Source organism: Cataglyphis hispanica, chromosome 8, assembly GCF_021464435.1.
Source record: "Cataglyphis hispanica isolate Lineage 1 chromosome 8, ULB_Chis1_1.0, whole genome shotgun sequence".
Taxonomy (NCBI): domain Eukaryota; kingdom Metazoa; phylum Arthropoda; class Insecta; order Hymenoptera; family Formicidae; genus Cataglyphis; species Cataglyphis hispanica.
Window position 1 is genome coordinate 7762501 of NC_065961.1, and position 19776 is coordinate 7782276.

General features: G+C 36.3%; 1 protein-coding gene across 1 annotated transcript in view; it reads right to left on the reverse strand.

Moving 5' to 3' along the window:
• The window catches only part of LOC126851816 (cytoplasmic dynein 2 heavy chain 1), a 20291-nt gene extending 1272 nt beyond the window's left edge, over positions 1-19019 (reverse strand). Inside the window, exons 1-44 of the mRNA XM_050596166.1 lie at positions 18749-19019; positions 18131-18456; positions 17710-17872; positions 17241-17422; positions 17060-17172; positions 16579-16827; positions 16067-16287; positions 15536-15934; positions 15207-15448; positions 14740-15063; positions 14589-14655; positions 14019-14355; positions 13559-13913; positions 13018-13360; positions 12537-12699; positions 12244-12463; positions 12032-12158; positions 11322-11927; positions 10724-10970; positions 10106-10613; positions 9339-9731; positions 9084-9263; positions 8545-8910; positions 8329-8447; positions 7933-8243; positions 7476-7624; positions 7125-7403; positions 6707-6936; positions 6501-6629; positions 6180-6428; positions 5566-5993; positions 5345-5479; positions 5005-5234; positions 4673-4882; positions 4061-4349; positions 3205-3714; positions 2847-3103; positions 2565-2765; positions 2273-2501; positions 2012-2165; positions 1445-1661; positions 847-1277; positions 413-706; positions 48-286 (exon numbers count right to left, since the gene is read on the reverse strand). Coding sequence (XP_050452123.1) covers positions 48-286; positions 413-706; positions 847-1277; positions 1445-1661; positions 2012-2165; positions 2273-2501; positions 2565-2765; positions 2847-3103; positions 3205-3714; positions 4061-4349; positions 4673-4882; positions 5005-5234; positions 5345-5479; positions 5566-5993; positions 6180-6428; positions 6501-6629; positions 6707-6936; positions 7125-7403; positions 7476-7624; positions 7933-8243; positions 8329-8447; positions 8545-8910; positions 9084-9263; positions 9339-9731; positions 10106-10613; positions 10724-10970; positions 11322-11927; positions 12032-12158; positions 12244-12463; positions 12537-12699; positions 13018-13360; positions 13559-13913; positions 14019-14355; positions 14589-14655; positions 14740-15063; positions 15207-15448; positions 15536-15934; positions 16067-16287; positions 16579-16827; positions 17060-17172; positions 17241-17422; positions 17710-17872; positions 18131-18456; positions 18749-18985 — 11658 coding nt within the window. The 5' untranslated portion in view covers positions 18986-19019. The remainder of the gene's footprint in view (positions 1-47; positions 287-412; positions 707-846; positions 1278-1444; positions 1662-2011; positions 2166-2272; positions 2502-2564; positions 2766-2846; positions 3104-3204; positions 3715-4060; positions 4350-4672; positions 4883-5004; positions 5235-5344; positions 5480-5565; positions 5994-6179; positions 6429-6500; positions 6630-6706; positions 6937-7124; positions 7404-7475; positions 7625-7932; positions 8244-8328; positions 8448-8544; positions 8911-9083; positions 9264-9338; positions 9732-10105; positions 10614-10723; positions 10971-11321; positions 11928-12031; positions 12159-12243; positions 12464-12536; positions 12700-13017; positions 13361-13558; positions 13914-14018; positions 14356-14588; positions 14656-14739; positions 15064-15206; positions 15449-15535; positions 15935-16066; positions 16288-16578; positions 16828-17059; positions 17173-17240; positions 17423-17709; positions 17873-18130; positions 18457-18748) is intronic.
• Between the last annotated feature and the right edge of the window lie 757 nt (positions 19020-19776).

Genomic DNA, 19776 nt, shown 5'->3' on the forward strand with positions numbered 1-19776 from the left:
GAGAAACTCCGTTTCTCTCTCTCTCTCTTTCTCTCTTCTTGTCTCACCTCATCCTCGAAAGATGACGCATCCATGTCCGTCCGTACAATATTCAACAATTTTCTTGTAAGATCAACTTCGTCTATGAAAAAGTCCTGCAATGGATTTCTTTTCTGTTCGCTTATATCATACGTGAATGTCAAAGAACATTGTCGATCCATAACTTTCTTTAGATCCTGTTCAATTTTTGATTTTTCTAATTTATTTTTGTTTGCCTCACTATTTTTGAGAGGCTTTATTAAGATACCTTAAAAAATATTTAAAATACACAAATCAGCTGATATCAAAGATTTGGACAGTTTAAATTAAAAAAGAAATGCTAATAAAAATAACTTGGATATAAAGTGTCATTAATTTATTTCAATGTATTTACTTTTGAGATACGTCAGGGCTTTCTCCGCAGCAGATCTTTCCCATGCCCTGTGAGCGTTAGCAGGGAGGCCGAAATACTTTTTTGGCGAATCCGTATCGTCCAAACTCTCCAGCAATTTTACTGGGTCGCCATCGGTTATCTTCAATGCGTCTCCCAACTTTCGGTGACCTTCGAAAATATCTCTGGACCACGCGTCGCGTATCATCGAGCGCAAAGCTCTTGCATCGTAATCATCTTGAAGTCGACCTCCATAAACCGCAACGTCGAGTAAACCTCTGCCAATTTGCCACTCTCCTTTTCTCGCAAATATTATACTCGTATATATACATGTTGCAAGATATTATATAATAATTTACATTTATATTTATATTATATTATATTTATATTATATTATGTTTACATAGATTATCGAGAGAAGCGATAAAATTTTGTACCTTGTTGCGATCGTTTCTTCTTTGCCATTTCTTTAATCACCAACTCGTAGGCTGCCTCGAGATCCGATTCGTTCCATTCGTACGATCTAATCCAGCCCTGAGGAATGAAATTTCGTCGTTCTTGGAGCGTGGCGTGTAACCAGGAGAGCATTAAAACGGGAGCCGCGGTTTCATCGTTATTCTGCGATTGTCGAAGCTGCTGGAGTGACTTTTTCATGTTCCTCTTCACGCCTTCAGGAGGCTCGTACGCCAATTTCAGACAAAGTCCCGCTAAGCCCGGATAGAAACCGGAGCATTCCTCGGTGGTTAACCAGATCCTTGTGGAAGGATTTTTGTTTGCGGTACACATAGGTGAACGTAACAAGCTTTCCAATCGCGGCAACCATTTTAGAGCGAGTTGTAAATTGCTCAACAATATCCAGCCACCCTTTCTGCGAAATAACGACGAATGTGTACTTAAAACTAGATACATTAATCATATTTTAAGTAAGATCTCTTTTTTTCTTGTTTTTTATTTTTTTAATAATTATTTTTTCTTGTATTTTAGCAAAATACACATAAAATATTTGAATATCCTTTAACTCATAAATCATTTTACCTGCACGCTGTTTCCAATGCCGATTCGGCTTGAGTAACGTGTCCTTGACCCAGGGAAACCTCGGTAAATCCGGCAGAGGCATATTTTGCAGCGAGCACATTGAGCTCGGGACCAGGGTCAGTTCCCGGCGATAAAAGTAATAGCACAGGATATGATCTTTCCTTTTCCTGAGCGATCGTATTCAATGTCCATACAGGAGGAGCCAAATCCTTTACACCTGTCGTAGATTTATTGGCAAATTAAAAATCGTAAAAAAATTTAATAAATTTACAAATATATTGGATAAAATCGCTAAGGATAAACATGATATTTATTGACTGTGCACAAAGACAATAAAAATTACGTTTATCTAAGAACTAAAAACGGAGATCTATTTACATATAATATTTGAAATCCAAAATAATTCAGCTTTATATTTGTTTTGCTTGAATTTAAATTATATTATTCAATTATTTAAAATTAAAAAAATAAATATTAAAATAAAAAATAAATAAATAGATATTAAAATAAAAAAAAAATTTTATTAATTTACAACATAATAAATAGAATATTTTTGACATCTCTTACCTAATTGCTTCGCAGCGAATTTGGAAAAAGCGGTGTGTAAATAATCAGGCCGAAGTGCTTTCACGACTAAAACTTTCTGAAAGGCGTTAAGCTCACTGTCCGCATAAATATTAGAAATATCCTTTAGCCAGGAAGGTTTTATCTTGGCAGCGATCTTTAATAAAAAAGGATTATGTAGAACATCAGAAAAATTCTTGATTTTTAAGAAATTTAAATTATTAAAAAACTGTTTATTGCAAAAATTATATTAGATTTACACACATTAGATAGAGAAGATCCTAAGGCCTGCACAGCCTCACGTCGCTCATCCGGTATCCATTCAGGTAATTCAAAGACCGAATTATCATTGTTGATTGCACCGCTATCAAGCAAAAGATTTCTCTCGACATCCGATACTGGATTTAACGACAATGCCATGTGCAAGGCTAGAGGAAGTCTGTGCTTTCTATAGATTGCCTTCGCGCAATGATGGAATGTTAATGTTATCAACCTGAAGATGACAAAATTGTATGATAATTTTGTATAAAAATTATCGGGATAAGTATGTACGTACCGTTTTTCTATTAAACTCTGCGATTCTCTTTTCTCTCTATCTGGACCCGCGGAAGAGCTATCATTCCGTACTGCTTTCAAGCAGATATCCGTATAAACCTCTGTGGAAACAATATATAAAGAGTTGAGAAGTGTCAATTCTTTAATAGTCTCATACATGTTAGCGGCAAATTGCGCAAACTTTTCATGATCTTTGGCCCGTCTAAAAAAAAGAAACAACAGTAAAAAATATTATTTTTAAATGAATTAAAATCAATGTTTTAATCAAGTTATGTCAAAGTACCTTGCAATTTCATTTAAGCTCTGTCTGCTTTCCTCGAGAGCGACAGCTATTTCTTTCGCCTTGGATTGCGTCGTTTCCAGTGTAGATAAGAGTCCTCCTTGTTCTTGAGATTCTTGCAAAAGGTCTTGGCCTCTGGCTGTAGCTAATTGACTCAGCAGATCTAGCCTGGCCGCATCTCGTTCTCCAGACAATTTTTCCTCCCTTTCCAAAGCTTCTCTTCTTCGCGCCTCGAGCTCCGGTGTTTCGTTTAATAAAAGCTTGCAAAGATACAATGTTGATAATCGTTCGAATATAAATCGAAGTGGGATTATTAAAAATTATTGTATTCATATATCCGTTCTTATATATTCTCGCATACCTTCTCGACGAATCTCTCCGCCAGGCTTTTCGTACCAGCACCAAGTGTGATTTCGCATAACACGGCATCGGCTTCCTTCGGAATATCTTCCAATCTGTCTTTCCTCGTGGCTAGGAAAAGTTGGAAGCCTTGCTGAGCCGACAAGATACGATCGCCCAATCTAAGTGGTTTCCGGCGAAGAACCGGCAACAATATCGACGGAAATTGGACCAGTTCCTCGACCAAGAGAGGTTTTCCAAAACGCACAGCGAGTTCGAGAGCCGTCAAAAATTTCGAATTTTCAGGCTGAGTAATTTCGAGTCTGGAGCCAATGTTACGTTTAATCCAGGATACAGCTACTCCCGAAGGATCGAGGAAAATAGGCACCAACGGTCCTTTCAACACACGAGAGGCCGCAACCAAGCTACTCGTATCTGCTGGTAAATCCTGTGCTCTCCATAACAATCTCTCGCGTTCAGTTACTAATAACGCGATCGCTGATTTCTCCCAATTATCATCTTTTTCAGGATTCTGCACAAATCATAATTTTCAAGAATCAAATATTAAAAATTTTTAGCAATCATCAATATTACATGCATCGGTATTTAAATGCTTGCGCATAAAAATTCAACGTACATTAATTTTCAAGATAATTATTGCGGAAATATTTACTAAAAGTATATTTATTATATAAAATATTAAAATATTAAAATAAATATAAAAATAAATATTAAAATAAAATATTAAAATATTAAATATTAAAATATTAAAATAAATGTAAAAATAAATATTAAAATAAAAATATTAAAATAAATACATTAAATATAATATATCTTTTTTTGCATTGATTAAATATAAGCGACAATATTAGCTGAACCTGATACACGAGTAGAGCCGCCGCATTAGCCGCCTCAATGTCCAGTTTTTCCTTTCTGGCAGTCAGCTCTTGAAATTGAGTTTGCCAGTCGCGATGTTCGGTATCGAGCTTCTGTAAAAGAGCTCGCGCCGTCGAAAGACTGGCCTCGGTGGATTCAGTTCGCAACTGCAATTCAGCTGCACCTCTCGTGTGCTCGGCAAGTTCTTTTTGAAGTTGTGCCACACGACTTTCCACCGTATTTAATCCCGTTGCTAATTTTCCCAACTGTGCTTCAGCCGCTGCCAATCGTCTTGAATAATAGAAAAGATGACATTATAAATCTAAATAATTAAAAATTTTAAATTATTTAATTAAAAGAAAAAAAAAATTTTAATTAAAAAAAAAGATTTTAAATTTAATTAAATATAATAAAGAAAAGAACAGATTATAAAAAAAGAGATAAAAGAATAAAAAGAAATTAACTACAAGATACAGAGAATAATAACAAGAAAATATATGTACAATAAATATACAAGAAAATAAATAAGAAAGGAATAAAAAATTTTAAATATTTGAGAATTAAGATTTTTCATAATAGGAAATAGAAACGGAGATTTTCTCCTCGTTTCGTACTCGGCCAATTGTCGTTGTTCTCTTTCCAATGGAGCAACTTGCTGCAATATCTGACCATATTGAAGATTAGCGAGAACCCAAGCGGCCAGTGGAGCCGCCGCCACCGATGCTCTCTTTGCCGTTTTCTCCTCGAAACTTTCCGGACGTTCCTTCACCAATTTAGCGACCGCTTCTAAACTAGCGGGTGCACTGCGTCTCGCGTCCCAATTTCTGCATGTTATAAAAAAAGAAAAAAATATTAATAATAAAGTTAAATGCGCCCATCTCTGAAGAATACAGAAATAAATAAATAAATTTAAAATTAATTAATTAGGGAGATTTCAATCTCTCACCTGATCTCGTCTTTGATACCTCGCTTGGCGAGGAAAGTCTTCATGCTGTTCCAGGACGTGTCCTTTATTCCCATTAGCCGAAGGACACCTTCGAGTACATCTCTCACTGGCGCCGGCGGTGCTCTCAATGAACGAACTTCGGCTAACGCGTCGGCACTTATACCGGCTACTGCCTGAGCAGCTTGTGCCACCAGAGGTTTGACCTTTCCTAATTCTTTTTCTATATCCGCCTAAACATAAACAGTAAGAGAGAAAATGTTTATTACATACATATATAACTTAACATAATATAACATATCAAGAAGGAGCCTCTGAGATCTCCGCACGTTTTAACTTGTACCTTACGCAGAGCAAGCTCGGCGCTTTCGCGTTCTGTGTTGGCCTTCAAGTTCGTCATCTCTCCTCTTTGACTAGTCGCACCTCTCATCGTAGCAGTGATTTGCTCGAGAGCAGCGTTGGCTCTCCCCTTTTCCACCTTGAAATTGCGATAATATTTTTTATTACAATATTATTATACATTAAAATATTATTATACATTATACAATGTTAAGTTATGCGAACCTCAAGTTCCTGACGCTGCCTGGATACTTCGTCTTCCAATTTAGCCACCTGCTCGCCGGCCTCCCTTAGCTTTCCGATACCGGCTTCGAGAGATCGAAGCTTTTCTTCTACCTCTTTGCTCCACGAGTCGCGGAGATGTCTCCAAGTGTGCACTAGAGCGAGAAATCTCGCCGGTGCTCTCTGATGACGAGGTGCCTGCAAATGAGCGCCGATCATGATCTTCGCGCCACTCGGTAGCTCTTCGTCTTCGTTCAGCTCCAAAGTACCCTCTTGGACCGCAAATTTAATTAACGAGCTCTCCCGGGACCACCATTCGCCGAGGCTAGACCCGAGAAGCGCGCAATGTCGAAGGCCCAGATGTAATAATCGCGATGATTCAATCTCTTCCGAATCTAGGATTATCGCTATCCGGAGATACTTGCGCAGACCTACAAAATATTATCAATCATTGCACATGAGACAAACATAGAAATAATGTATAATATATGAATAATAAGATGCCGTTAAAAATGAGAGAACTTAAAATAAAATTATGAATTTTTTTTAGAAAGAAAAAAATAATATATCGCCATAAACTTACTTTTTTCATTGCATAATTTTTTAAGTATACGTACGATGATATAAATACTGCTCTAACGTTCCTTGGAAATCTTCTCTTCGGGCCAGATCGGCTAACGGTGCGACGAGCGCATCAAGCTCTTCCGTTGTAAAGAGCCCTGGAATTTCGCTTCTGGATACCATAGCGCTTATCAGAATGGCTAAGGTCTCTTCCCTAGCATGGCATTCTTCCAACAAAAGCAAGGTCGGCTGACTTTCGATACCGGCGGCTTGCACGGCATTCTTTATCGCCGCTTTACCGCGTTCTGCAGTACAAGCACGAGAATAGAGATCCAATAATAAATATTATGCTTCTTTGCAAATTATAATTTATTTACCAGGTCCTGAATCGATCAATCGAAGAGAAGAGAAGGTCGTGACTAGTTTAACAGCTGATCTTCTGCCCGCTCCCGGTCGTCCAACCAGTATCATACCGCGAAAATCACACCCCACAGCCCAACTCAATCCTATCGTTTAAAACATTTAACATTATTATTACATCAAATAAGAGTTCTTTTAAAACTAATTTAATTAAACTATTTACCAGCTATAGTTTCCAAAAGATAAGATGAAATCGGTACTTGTACCGGTTGACCCTCTCTGGCGCATCTAGCCGCTGCATTGATTATTTCTTCTCGCCATTCTTCTTTGCTCAAAGGATGAAGCCCCGTGTTTGCACTTTTCCACACGTATACATCATTGTTAAAATTCTTTACTTCGGAGTCCTTTGAGATTAATAAACGTTCCCATCGTGTCAACGCCTCGGGCGTTAATCTAGACAAGAAAATATTATAAAGTTGTAAGATTATTCGCAAAGGAAAAAAAAATTATGACTTTAAAACTTTAAAACTATTATATAGATATAGTTTTAAATTTCTTTACAAACAAATTTTATTTAAATGTAATATAATAATTGTAAATAATAGAATAAATATTTTATTATGATTTTAAGATTTTAATACCTCGCGCAAAACAATCGTTTTCCGACATCCAGTAAATAACGAGTGATATCCGCTTCGTTTTCAGGTGTAGGGTAATATTTCAAACGACTCGCCCACAAAACGATATCTTTAAGAGTCCAGTTGAGAGAAGATTTTTGAGTGGATGCAAATCGAAAAGCGTCTAAGATATTAGGCTTTATTCGAGCGATCCAAGATTCTGCCATAACATAATCTATCTCCTTTAGAGAGGTCCTTAAATGAAGCTCGAGAATTGTTGCGATGTCCTTTTGGCTAGGATATCTATTGATAGAATACATTTTGCTTTTAGTTTATGAAAATTCATATACTTTTTATGTGAAGAAATTTGCTCACTCTAGATAATAAGTTGCAAATAAGGCTTCGAGTCTCGGATGCAATCGTGTAGATTCATCTGCAGTGCATATGATTGTTAAGGATATTTTAGAAAATTCGAGATCTTCCTCGAGGAATCCTTCCTCTTGAAGTAACTCTCTTACCAATTCCTAAAAATATATAATTTATTTTTATTAATTTATTTAATAAAATATTTAATAAAATTTATTTAATATAATTTATTATTGAGATAAAATTTTTTTTTCTAATTCTTTTTTTTATATAAGATATTGTTTAAAAAGATTTGCATTATATTTAAAATTTCTGTTAAATCAAGAAAACAGTTTAAAAATATAATACAAACTTTATTTTTATATATTTAATTAAACCTAAAAAAAGGTCTGTTATTATTACAAATTATTAGATTGATTTGATTTGTTATTAGATTAAAAATTTATGAAGACACTCTGAATTATACCTGTAAATTTTTGGCGGCAAGATGCATATCTTCTAAGATAAGAAGCACTCGAGATCCACTTCTCGGTTTATACATCCTGCCCTGCGACGAGGAATCCAGACGCAAGCAAGCCTTTTTCAAGCGGTTTACAAAATCTTCAGGACCATAAAGTGAAGATCCTTTTACCACGATCATTGTATCGTGATTTTTAATCCTCGATAATGCAACATCTATTAAAGTGTTTTTACCACAAGCTTCGGGCCCACGAATCATAAGTGGATGACCGTCTTTTATCCACGGTAAAATGGCTGTTAATGCTTTTCTGATGCGATCTATATAAAATATGAAAAAAAATATAATCTATATTCTTTCCTTAAAGTTTACTTTTAGAATTTTAATACATGAATTTATATATACCTGAGATCGAGACAGGTCCATAATCGGTATCGATAGATTCGTAAGTGTCGCTGAAGGGTATTAGTCGATCAGTTTCTTGATCGTAGAGAACATTACTTGGTTTTTGCGGGTCGGGACACCTGAAGGATATTTCACAAACGAAGTAAGCACAGCTGACAATCCGTTGCTTTAAAAATTCGAAAAAATTAGAGTTGAGAAATTTTGTGAACCACTCACCAACTATCAGTCGACTCATAAATGAATTTCGCCAAATCATCTCTAGATTGTGTATCGCTCACTTGACCGCATAATGAGAGCAGAAGAGCTTGAGTAGCCTGATTGAATGTCTGTGCTTTATGGAGGTGACACAATGCTGCGGTCATCAGACCAGACGCAGATGAGCTTTCGACATTTATCTTCAGAATTTCGTCGATGGACGAGCATAAATGAGCGTTTGCGATTTCCGCAGCCGTCGAAGAGAGTTGCTCTGTTCGCCACGGCGCCAATAAAGACGTCGATCTCGTTAATCCAAGATGCAAAACACCCAATCGTGAAACTGTAGCCGGACTGGCATCGGCAAGCTTGTGGGTCTCGAAAATAAACCTATTTTACAAACCCATTTAGAACAAGTATAATAAATAAATATGTAATTAAACAGTTAGATGCAACTTAAGTATAATTTATAAAGTTTAAACATTTGATATTTATTTGACTGTGAGTCTTGTCGCATATTATGTGGGATATAATTATTCAATTAATTTTAAGCTATATTGTACCTTGTACCACTACCGAGTTTAACTCCTATTCCATTGGGTAACGTTAACAATCGATTATCGTCTAGGGCTGAATTCAACGCCTCCGCCCATTCAGGTTCCACATCGCCATTAAAGATGATCCAGGTTGCAGAATTTCCAGCGGATGTTACCGTGCTCGATAAAATACCTTCTTTCCATTCTCTATGCACAAACGTGTAATTTTAGCAATCATTCCGTGTTCAAAATTGATAAAGTAGCTCCTCTATTGTATTTTACCTTGTTCGCGGATTCACGTGTCCTAACAATCTGCTCTTCGGTACCGCGCCAGGATAAACGACAATCTGTTGCACGGGTTCGCCGATCTTCGCCATCGCTTCGGCTAAGCACAACCTAATTGATGTTTTTCCGCTACCCAGTGGGCCGACTACGGCGACGCCGGTTCTACTTTTCAACAGATCATTCAATTGAACGCATCTGTTGGCAATCTCTTTCGTCAATCCCTGAGTCTCGCAGATCTTCAACAACGCGGCGACTAAATTTTCGCTTTCTGCAGAAACAGGCAAAGAAGGATTGGTCTTTGGAAAGAGATCGTCCAGCAATGCCAAGAACTTTGTCGTATCTGTCTCTGTCAGCTTTGGAAGAGTCGACTCCTTAATCGAAATGAGAAGTCTATGAAAAAAATGAAAAAAATTTCCTTAATAAATCGACATAATTTTATTAATAAAAAAATATTTTTGTAAAATAACTATAATATAAATTAATCTTAATTTTATTCAAGAAAAAAAACATTTATATATACTTGTATAAAAATTAATAGAAATATAAAATCATCTTTTAACTTATCAAAAAATATAATCTAAAATTGAGACCAAGGAACAAATTTTGCTAGAATATCAGATGACGATACGTCAACATTTTATGTCACTATCAAATATTAATTCATTAAAAAAGATCAACATTTTTTATCTTTATATTTGATAAGAATATCACAATTTTCTTTCCTAATCTCATATATTTAAAAACTCATATATTTTTAAACATGCCTAGTGGTTTCATCTACATCGGCAACTGGATGTAAGGCATCGAGCACAGATTTCAGCGCTCTGAGTCCCCAATCATAATGCGGTTGCTCGGATAACATAGTCCCGGCAATTTCAAGAGCTTCTACAAGTCGTTTGCCGAGAGTAATCGCTTCTATAAAACCGGCGCATTCCAACAGAGTTCTGACGATATCCGACTTGTCCGGATGCGCCATGCTGATAGGTCTAAAGAGTCTCGCCAATGAATCCGGCAGCTTGCGCCTGCCTCCATACTCACTTCCGGCTGGATTCATCGTAATAAAGATACAGCAATGAGGATCCAACGTGATCTTTCGATCACCTAGCAAAATCTCAGGAGAACTGTTTCGAAGCGCCTCTTGAAGCGGCCTCACCAACATCGCTACCGCGCTTAGTGTATCCTCTTCGAGACGATTAAACTCATCAAAACAACCCCAGGCACCCGCTTGTGCCAGGCCTCCTAAGATACGTTTCATACTTCCAGTATCCATCCCTACAAATCAAGTCAATTATTCAATATATGGGTATTGTGTATAACTATATTGTGTTAATAAAACGTACAATTTTTTATCACTAACACAATGATTAAAGAACAGTTTTTACCTTCGTCACAATTGAAAACCAGAACTAGTCTACCCAAGATGGACGCTAGTGCTTTTACACTCTCGGTCTTTCCGGTTCCAGCAGGGCCAGTCGGACTTCCGCCTAATCCGAGTTTCATAGCTTGCGTGAGAGCCAAAAAGCATTTCTCTGTCAAGGGAGTTCTCACTAAGCCGATAGACGCTCCTTGATACTCGAAGCGATAGGGTAACTCTGCGCCGGCACATCGCACCACGTATGTACCTTGATTCTTTAAAATATACAAGATATGATAATCAGATTATATTATATAGAGTGCACTTTATTTGAAGATATTATTGACAAGAACAATTTTTTTTAATTAATCTTAAATATAATATAAAATATTATCCACTCTTAAAAAACGCGTGTTAAGTTGATGTTTTGCAAAATACGAAAAATACGGAAAAATGGTGATGTCTCTTGCAAATATTTAAGCATAAAAATATTAAAAATTTCTTTTATATTTCATGTTAGTTTTACCGTATTATTTTAGTAATGTAAAATGTTATATTGTTATCACAGTATGCTTTTTATTATGCTTTTAATTAAGACATAAATGTATTTTTCAATCAAAACTCACCTTTCTGTAACTTCTCAATTGTTTATACCACATCCAATCGGCATTCTCACCGGTTGCTACAATTCTCGATAATGTCCTGGCCACTTGCAGATGGTGAACGGTATCCAACAGAAGACCGCGCGCTTTCAACGCGGTCAATTTGTCACCGGCGTCCTCCAATCCTCTGTATCTCGCTCTCTGCGTTTCTAGAAATTCAACAAGCTTTTGCAAAGCCGAGCGACCCTCCTTCAAAGCGCGTTCGCAACGCTCGGTAAATCCTATTCTCTCCGAAAGTAGCAGTATCTGTGTAGGATAAACAGATGGATCAGGCGTGGAATCGTTCAAACATTTTTCTAAACTTTGACAGAGAGCCTTTTTCATTCCATTCTCAAGATTATTCAGCCATCGCGGTAGAGGTTCAGTGAGATCGATAGCCTCCTCTAACTTTAACATTTCACCCTCGGGCGACATAATCGCCGTCAACGTATCGTTTTCTTTTACTACTGAACCCACACCGTGATATAATTTTGGCAAATGAGCTTCCAAACCTCGTCCGCTGCCTGATACAAGCTCCAAAAGATCCTCGTCGCTGAGAAAATATAATCTCGGATACGCTGCACGTCTTTCCTAAAATTTCAAAATTTTACGTCGTTATAACACACCCGATAAGAATGTAAATATGCATAATTTTTTTCAAAAAATGTAATTATTTTTTATTTATCAAATTTTACCTCCAAAAATTCATCCAGACTCTTCTGACATCGATCTAATAGATCCTTTAAATTTATTAAAGCTGGTAGAGAAAGTCGTCTCAAGAATGGTACTCGGGGATCTCGAGATACTTCTCCGATAATATATCTGATAGTTTACAAAGGAATACAAATTAACGTTTAAATACAATACATATATTAGATGGAAAAAAATTATAGAAATTATTAAAAACCTAAATTCTTTATCGGCCCTTGACCATCTTCCGGAATCACTTGGAGCTGCTCCGCTTCCATAGACTGGATCCAAGTAAATCCATTTTCTCTGGACAGTGCTGAGAACTTTAATTCTTTCCTCGAGTTCTGATAGAGCCGTTTCGCAGTGTGCAACTCTAGATGAGAATCTCTCGTGTCCCGATGTGCCTTTTGCTCCTTCGAGCAAGAGTCTTAATTCCTCTGTTTTAAAAATTTGATTTAAAATAAGATGATACAAATTGTACAATCTATTAATCGATATAAATAAACATACCTATTTTTGCTAACAGACTGCCGTAATCTCCGACTAGTAGAATGGTCATATTTTTACTGTCGGTCGACTCTTGCAACGGAAGTGATGCCGTGTTTTCCCAAATCTCTACATCCATTAACGCTTGTCGAATTCCACTTTCTGCGATTGCTCGTTTCGTTATTTCCTGAGAACGAAGAAAATATCGTATTTTATGCAACAAAAATTTGAGATTTATGATACAAAAATATGTAAATCTCTTCTACTTAGATTGTGTCTTATTATTTTTCGATAATAATAAAATAATCACAAATTTCTCTTGTAAAAAAATGCTAAAATAAATTTTAATTAATATTGAACTGATATTTTTTTTTAACAACTTGTAGATCGATATCCAAATAGTGAAAGAAATTGATTGTACGTGCAATAATCAAAATATCAATATTCTGACACGCAATTACACTATCACAATTATTTTCATTAAATTAACATTGCAATTTCTCACCTTTACTCGAGCCTCATTTTTTTCCAGCGCCTTCGAGCAAGCGAGCAAGTCACCTAAAGAGATATCTCGTGGATTTTCAACCTTCAAGCCTAATATAGGAATTAACTCGGTCCAGTGTTCGTTGGCGATCTCGTCTCCCCGAAGCAGTTGAATAGATTCGATCGCAGATCTGATTTCATTAATCTTTTTACCAACAAAGGTATCGGTCTCCAAATTATCCTGCAATCGAATCTTACTCTCCCAAGAATCGAGCCAATCGTGGAGTCTTGGTAATCTTCTCCTGGCCACGGCCCACTCTTCGGTTTCCTGATTTTTCAGCTCCTCCAAAAACTCGGATTGAAATCTGTTTATCGTATTTAGCATGGTATTTTAATTAATTTTGCTGATTTTAGAAAAAAAATAATAAAATGTTATCTTTTTCCGTTAATATAATAAATTAAAAATTAAAAATTAAAAAATAATAAATTGTTTGTTTTATAAATATTATACAAATATATTATATCAATTTTGTATGAAGTATTTTTTACTTTTATAAAATAACCTGTAATTTGATTCCTCGATCTCCAATTCGCGTTCCAATTGTGATAAATTAATTTCATCATCTTCCAGAACACTCTCAAGATCGAGAGCTATTCTTTTACAATCCGCTTTCAAGGAATCCATTTGTGCATTTAAATTGAGCCAACGTTCCTTCATCGATATCAGCCAATCGAGTGTGAAATTCTCCGAAATTCTTGCGGACCATTTAGCCTGCCATCTCTCTCTTTCGTCTCTCAGTGCTATCGCTCTATGACGAAGATTAACTTTAGCATCTTCCAGTAAACGCGCCATAACAGCTTTATGCTTTTCCAAACGATCCCCTAATTCCTGCCAAGCGGCGTAAGCTGCATTAACGCCTGTAAAGGTAAAACCAATGAGAATCAATCTGTTTTTATTTGCAATTTATAAAGGGACCGGTCCCCAGAAAAATTTCATCAAAGTATCATTTGAAGAAATATTACCATCGAGCTTCTCGCTGGTCCATGCAGCCATAATTTTGGCGAGTACAGTAACGACTTCCATTTTTTCAGCAATGCTTGCCGATTGTTGCTCGATACGCGCATGGGCCTCGTGAGCTAATCCGACCTCCTCTACATCGCGAGGCCTACGTTCGAGCTCCTTAGTTGCGAAGGAAAGAAACTCGACGATAGCCATCAAACGTGAGGATGCTTTCATCCTTAAATCGGAACACAGACGTTCCCAATAATGACGGGTCGCAATCTCCAAATCGTTCCTCGTTGTCGCCGTGTCGATGCATATGCACGAGATTTTCACTTCGCAACCTCTTAATTTTCCAACCTGCGTCAGTGAAAATAGATGATTATTTAATTGAAACGATATAAAAGTACAAGTGCGCTTAATACAAGAATAAATCGGAAGCTGCAATCAAACTGCATTTTTAAATAAATTAAAAAAAAACGAGACACAAATATCACAATAGCCAAAAATTTATTAAAGTAAAAAAGTGCCAATTTTTTTTTTAAAGAAAATTTTCTTTTTTTGATTTATCTGGAAATATTTATAGAACTTGCCTCTTGGGCCCATTGCTTAGCCTCTTTGAACGCTTTCGCCCATTCTTGAGGAGGTTTTTCTTTTAGTCTAAAAATATATAGATGATATAAAATAATATGCAATGATATGATGACACAGAAAACAGTATTACAATACATTATTTTAGCTTACCGTTCTCCAACATCGATATTGGCTGGCGTTGCTAGATTTAGCCATTTCATCCTAAACAATTCGAGAGTGAACAGAACGGTTTCTACTTGTTTGTAAACGCCGCTAAAGAGATACGCATTTTTCTGCACCAAATCGCCAAAGTGTGCATCGGCGACATCTCCGACGCCCCGAAAATTTATCGGAATGGAAAGCGATCGGCGTATACCGGAATATAATTTTGCGCGAATGTCTTCGAGCGGCGGTCTCCATTGTAGAAGTCCATCTCGAAAAGTGAGCTCGACTCGGATCTCGGATAATTTCTTCGATAAGGATGGTAAAGCATTTCTAAGAACAAAATATACATATTTTACGCAAAGAGTTTTTGATAAAAAAAGTGTTGCATTATTTAATTAATTTTAAAATAAAATTTAAATATATCATTATACATATAAATTTTGATTATAATCAGAATCTTGTATGCGCTATACCTGTACGCTACACCCAGTGCTTTTAAGAGTTGCCGATCCCAATGCAATTTCCAAGCTTTCGCATTACCATATTCCGAATCCACCGCGTCGACGATCGCTCTCATATTCATCAATGTCTCCTTCCATATATTCTGATTTCCAACAAGGTGCACAGCATCGCCTTTCAACAAGTTTGACACGTAGTCTCGCAACGTGCAATGCTTCGAAATCAATTCCGAGTTTTGTCGAGCAAACTTTACCACCTGCAAAATTATTTTCAATTTTATTATACTAATTTTATTTGCAATTTTATTTTATATCACCTTTACAAATAACAATGAAATTCTCACCAACTCTTTCAATCGAGCGGTGTACGCATCGACAAGATGAGGATCGGACCAAACGACACCCGACTGTTCCTGAACAGCACGCGCTAATTCGAGAGCCACCGTCAACATGAGCGGTCTTTGAGATGGCACCATTCGATCGCCGATCGTGTTATGAAAGGTGGCGACCTGTTGAAGCGCTCTAGCTCGCCCGGCTAAAGTTGCGGCTCTGTCTACGAGTTCTCTAATCTCTCTCGGTAGCTCGACGCCTTCGCCGGACAATGCTCTGGCTTCTCTGATCAGGGTCATCAATCGAGGATCATAGGTCACTCGCATCATGCTGGTGCCGGTAAGTTCTACCACCGGCGAATCAGTGCCCAAGCTTAATTCTTTCCTAGCTATCTCATTTTTTGTGTTGTTCACCTGGACGAATACAAATATTAAGAAATATTAATAATATATCATTTCAGATTTAAAAAGCTGTATGTAATTTAAAAAATATAAAATTTTAAAAATTGTCAAATCAGATTAAATATATACATAATTAAAGATTACCCATGACTCAACTAAATCCTTCCTTTTTTCTTCGGCTTCTTTGAGCGCGCTCGACAATCGCGTCGCCACTTCTTCATATCCTGGCAAATCAGCGAGCAGTTCCTTTCCTAATTTAGCCAGGCTCTCTAATCGTACTTCCGCAGATCTAGCGGCTTGAACCTTTTGCAGTACTCTAGGAACATCCAGAAGATCTTCCGTATCGGGACCAGCCAAGCGACTTTCTACAATTTCGTGTTTCGAAAAAACACAAACAAACGCGATAATTGATGATAAGTCTCGAATTATATAAATTAACGTTTTTAAAATGTACCACCTTGTATTTTCAATAATAGTATTGTAAGAAAAAAATATATAAATAAATAATACAATATATATAAATAATACAATAAAATCGATAATTATCTGCACGTAAAAAAATGCACAAATTTTTCTTTTTATTTTTGTGTTAATTTTTTGGCATTATATTTATAATGATTGACGATACGGAATTTTAATGCTCAAGAGTATTTTACCGATTAAATCAGGATATGCAGCAAGTAGTGACTCTCGTTCTGCACGCAATGCTCTCTTAAGTCCTTCTCTCTTCAACAACTCGCTATATTTCGCAAATTCGGCTACCAAAGCACTCGGAGTATCAGCGTCAGCAATGTGATTTTTCAGCTTTTGAGCAACGCGCTCTTCAGCTGGCACCAGGCCCTCTTCAATTTTACGTCTCAGTCTGTCCCATTCATCATCCCAATGCTCATCAACGTTCGATACAACTGATAAGCCGTAATTAAAATATTATTAATCAAAAATTTGCTGAATTTTAGTTTTTATTTTTAAGTTTCTTATTTTTAGTTTTATTATAGTTATATTAATCATTAAATAATTCGTGAAAAGCACGCGAGGAAAGAAATTATTTTGTCGATCTCAATCTCAAAGATACATGTGCTTGCAATTTGTGTCGAAAAATTAATAAAATATCTTTAAATTAAAGCCCCGTAAAGATACCTCTCATGTCATCAAATGACTGGAGTAATTTCTCGATACCCAGTCCAGATCTTTCGTTCGAAGTCAGAAGTCTGCTCAATTGGCGATGCTGTGCACGCAAGTCTGACATTTGCCTAAAGAGATTAATCGCGGTTATATCTATTATTTATTCCAAGTCGTTTTATACGCATTGTCACTTTACCTGAGACTTTTGCCGAGCTTCAAACATTTTCCGGGTACAAAGATTGTTCCCCGCCAAGGATGGAGCGAATAATGCGGCCAGAAAAGTTCTGTCAATTTCTGCGTGGCATTTACCCATTTTTCGCACACTGTCGCTCCCAATGCGATCGTTTCATCCTTTGCACGAGTCTCGGTTATATCAACCTATCCAGCAATATTAAATTATTTTATTATATAACCGAGCAATCATTTAATAATATTTTTGAAAAAAAGATTGAAAAGCCATAGAGGCTTATTTGATTCTTTTGACTCAAATTTTATTTATCAAGAGAAAAATTCAGTTTTTTTCTCGAATTATTTTTAAAAAATTATATAGATATTTCAAAAAAAATTAAGAATTTATGAATAAACATTTTAAAAAATTTTTCAATTATTGCTAAACACAATTGCTAATCGTGAATGATATATGATTGATTCTTAAATCGACGTACCGCATTGAGATAAGTCTGTGTTAATTGTACCACTTCGTTTCCAATTACATCGAGCAACGATTTCATTCGTTCCTCGGTATACGCTGGTCCGCTTAATTTCCATAAATCATCTACAAATACCGAAATGGCTTCGCAAGCCTCTTCTACAGCGATTAATCCATCTCTATATTTAACATAAAAATTATATAACTATATAATAACGATAGTAAAGATGTCTAAATAAAATAACAAAGAAACTTTGAATAAAAATCTCTAATACATTAATTCTTTTTTTTCATTTTACTAATTATAAATTATTACAAATTTTACATTAATATCAATAATTTTTTTTATTTTTAACATCCACCGTATATATCTTGGAGTTTTTTAAATTATTTTGTATTCCATGTGTCAAGATACATGGAAAGAAAATTAAATGCACCTCGACACCGCGGCGTTTTCGAGTTCGACCCTGATGTTCTTCACCGACTTGCCGGCTTCCTCGCAAATAGTTTTCTCGTGCGACCGTTTCACCTCATCTCGTTTTCGTCGCCAATACTCTTCCTCTGCGACAGTAGTCGAGAATCCGGAGCTGAGAAGCCTCTCTTCGAGCTTCTTCAGACACGATGCGCTTAAGCCTGACGATCGGAGAGTCGGCGCCCAAACCTGACGAAGACCTTCGATCAAGACCGATCCATCTCCGCAGCCAGTGGAAGCCACTTGGACCACATCGTGAAAATTTTCTTCCGTAATCACCGCCGCTGTCATCTGCGCGCATTTTTGCACCATCAGCAATATAAATGACATGCCTAACTAAATCTTATTACAGCTTTCTAGAAAATACTTTCTATTGTCGAGGAATAATCGCGCTCGTCAGCATTCAATATGACAGTCATTAAAGATCAACGAAGAGAAACGTATAAATCAACGGTTGCAAATGAAAATATTTCTCGACAACAGTAGCTTCTTTTCTTTACTCGTTACATTATTATTTACATTTTTATCTATAGATATATATACATTATCTTTCTTTTTTGTAGTAGAAGCTCTGTTAAGGTACCTTAAAGAAGACCAAATTGTTGACCGTACCGGCGCCCAATTCGGTGCTCAATTTCAAACGAACTTTTTGATCCTCGTCAGTCGGTCTGGCGCACAGAATTCTACATGACGACTGCTCCAAGAAACGATCGAGGATCTCTCGATCCTCGATATCATCTTCGTCGTGTTGCACGGATGCACCGAAGAAATATCCCGCCGTAGAGATTATGAAGTATTTACGTTTATCGACGACCACCATTTCGATTTAAACGCTTTTTTTGCAGCGCAACGTCACAAATGGTCTCGGTGATTTCCTGAAAGAACGACGTAATCGGGCTCACCAGGAGGTGCCGGGTGCCGGGTCGTCACGACGACCAACCATCAACACACAACAGTTGTAGCTATCGTTACACGCATCGCTGCACGTGCGCGAATGCGCGTGACGTCGCACCAATCTGTCAGATTGTTCTCTATCTAATCGCATTATGAGCAAAAAAATCTTTGATCTAAACATACCATTATATATAAATATATGCAGTATAATTATAGGTATGTGTAGTATATTATGTTACATAGATTATATAATAAAAGAACGATATTTTTATAATGTTGTATCATAAACACTTTAAAATCTTAAATTAAAATTTTGTGTCAAATTTTAATATATGTATAAATCTTATAATATATATGAACATTGAACTGACATTGAAAAAATATGAATAAATATTGATTAATCGTTGAAAAAAATTGCATATAAAATCACGAAAATATATTGAATTAAAAAAGTATATTAAATTAAGAAAGTACATTAAATTATAAAAATATTTATTCTATTTCAAGAAAAATTAAAGATAAAATAAACCGAACATTATTATTCAAATCCAAGTATTGATTCTCAAGTATACGTGTTGATATTATCGTGCCGCTTACTAAATTTATCACAGTTATGGCTTAAGCTCATAATCAATGAGTTCAACTCGTTCTCTGTGCCATATGAAAGAAAAGAAGCCATAATTAATAATCTTATCTGACAGCTTCTAACTGGACTCC